Source organism: Chanos chanos, chromosome 7, assembly GCF_902362185.1.
Source record: "Chanos chanos chromosome 7, fChaCha1.1, whole genome shotgun sequence".
Classification (NCBI taxonomy): domain Eukaryota; kingdom Metazoa; phylum Chordata; class Actinopteri; order Gonorynchiformes; family Chanidae; genus Chanos; species Chanos chanos.
In genome coordinates, this window is record NC_044501.1 from 1,115,607 (window position 1) to 1,118,106 (window position 2,500).

Sequence of the window (2,500 nt, forward strand, 5' to 3'; positions counted from 1 at the left end):
AGAGCGACATGTGTCCTGCCAATCTCCCCTAACAGACACCAAAGCAAGTGAGGCCTGTCAATCAACCAGTCCGGGAACAACCTCCACAACAGTTACATTGTTCAGGGACACGTTAGTGTTCATTTGCGATTTACTGTCTGTCAGTCTGTTGAATAAGCCATCTCTAAGGATCTCTCCCCCTCTCTCTATCTCTCCTTGTCTCTCTATCCCTCCATCTCTCCCTGCTCGGCACACATCCCTCTTTCCTGTGGGTTCTTCTCTTCCTTCTGTTGATTTTTGATTTCGTTAATGTTTTTTCCCCTTTAATCTGTCCTTGTGTGGGAGGAAACATCTGTTTTACACTTTGAGACTTCAAACCGTCATTTACATTCCCTCGCCTCTCCATCTTTCATTAATTTATTTGTCTGAGTTTGTTTTGTTATCTCTCTCTCTTTCTGTCTGTCTCTCTTTCCCTTTCTCCTGCTCTTTGATTTCCCCCGGTTTTGCTGAAGCGCTCTACGCATCCTCAAAGCTCTGGATGACGTGGAAAAGCGTGACGTTGTAGAGAACCTGATGTCCATTATTCCAGGTATAAAGTGCCCTCTCTCTTGGATTATAATCCAGCATGGAGATATGGGAATACTGGTTGTGGAAGGGGATGTCAGTATACTCATACGTAGAGGAATTTGTGTGGTAGGAAAAATAGATCTTTGCTCCAGCCAGGTGAGAGTTGGTGACATACAGCGTTCCGCATATCATAAATGATTCTCCCGCGCTCCGTTTCGGGAACCCTGTGTCCCAGGAGCGGATGACCTCCAAGGTGACGGGGTCTAGTCGGCTGACCACGATGTTCCCCCCGTTTGGGATGGTGGTGTACACTGCCCAGAGTCCAGTCTCATCTGCCATAAGGTCGATGTCAGACAGGCCCCCCCAGGAGTACGGGAAGGTGTTGTTATAACCTGCTCCGCCCAGACTGCGCTGAAGCAGCACCACACGTGATCGCAGGTGATACTGAACAATAATATTGCTCTGATGTTTGTTATAGTACAGAGATCCGTTATACACCACGTGACCCGTACCTACAGACAGGCACCCCAGAGACAGACAAACAGAGAGACATAGAGAGACAGAGGATCAGAGAGAGAGAGAGAGAGGGAGAGAGAGAGAGAGAGAGAGAGAGAATCAGAATAAGTATCTCAGTATATTCATAATAGTGCCCAGTTAAAGACCAAAATGTCTCTTTTTTTATACAACAGAACAAAAATGGCTTATATTTTATGCACTAAACACTGAACACTGTATGCTGTCACACAACAGAATGAAGCAAACAGGGAAAGAACATTCTAGAAGACGGGCTGTCCCCTTGGAGTGTAGGGAGTGCCAGTGTTACCTGCCCAGGGGTGAGGGAGCACATGCACCACAAAGTTCTGCCCTTTAGTGAAGTCTCCCAGGGTACGGTACTCCAAAACACGTCTGCCTTTAAAGTAACCATCCATTGACCAAACCTAGAGACAGGGACAGAAAGAGAGAGAGAGAAAATGATTCCTGGTGGTAGAAGCTAAATTAGTTTCCATCATTATTGGTCAGTTTTACTTCCAAACCTAATTGCCTTAGTGGTTCTTTAGTTATGCTGGTGTGAAGACTGCCTTGGTAGTGTTTATTCTGTCCTGTGGTTGACTGTGTTTATTCTGTCCCGTGAAGTAACTGTGTTTACACTGTCCTGTGAAGTAACTGTGTTTAGACTGTCCTGTGAGGTGACTGTGTTTATTCTGTCCTGTGCAGTGACTGTGTTTATTCTGTCCTGTGAGGTGACTGTGTTTAGACTGTCCTGTGAGGTGACTGTGTTTATTCTGTTCTGTGAGGTGACTGTGTTTATTCTGACCTGTGAGGTGACTGTGTTTAGACTGTCCTATGAGGTAACTGTGTTTATTCTGTTCTGTGAGGTGACTGTGTTTATTCTGACCTGTGAGGTGACTGTGTTTAGACTGTCCTGTGAGGTGACTGTGTTTATTCTGTTCTGTGAGGTGACTGTGTTTATTCTGACCTGTGAGGTGACTGTGTTTAGACTGTCCTGTGAGATGACTGTGTTTATTCTGTCCTGTGAGGTGACTGTGTTTATTCTGTCCTGTGAGGTGACTGTGTTTATTCTGTTCTGTGAGGTGACTGTGTTTATTCTGTTCTGTGAGGTGACTGTGTTTATTCTGTCCTGTGAGGTGACTGTGTTTATTCTGTCCTGTGAGGTGGCTGTGTTTATTCTGACCTGTGAGGTGACTGTGTTTAGACTGTCCTGTGAGGTGACTGTGTTTATTCTGTTCTGTGAGGTGACTGTGTTTATTCTGTCCTGTGAGGTGACTGTGTTTAGACTGTCCTGTGAGATGACTGTGTTTATTCTGTCCTGTGAGGTGACTGTGTTTATTCTGTCCTGTGAGGTGACTGTGTTTATTCTGTTCTGTGAGGTGACTGTGTTTATTCTGTCCTGTGAGGTGACTGTGTTTATTCTGTTCTGTGAGGTGACTGTGTT

At 45.3% G+C, this 2,500-nt stretch overlaps 1 protein-coding gene across 1 annotated transcript in view; it reads right to left on the reverse strand.

Moving 5' to 3' along the window:
* Positions 1-495: 495 nt before the first annotated feature.
* Positions 496-2,500, reverse strand: part of olfm2b (olfactomedin 2b) — a 32,333-nt gene continuing 30,328 nt past the window's right edge. The window contains exons 6-7 of the mRNA XM_030780302.1: positions 1,370-1,484; positions 496-1,058 (exon numbers count right to left, since the gene is read on the reverse strand). Of these exons, the coding sequence (XP_030636162.1) occupies positions 496-1,058; positions 1,370-1,484 (678 nt within the window). The remainder of the gene's footprint in view (positions 1,059-1,369; positions 1,485-2,500) is intronic.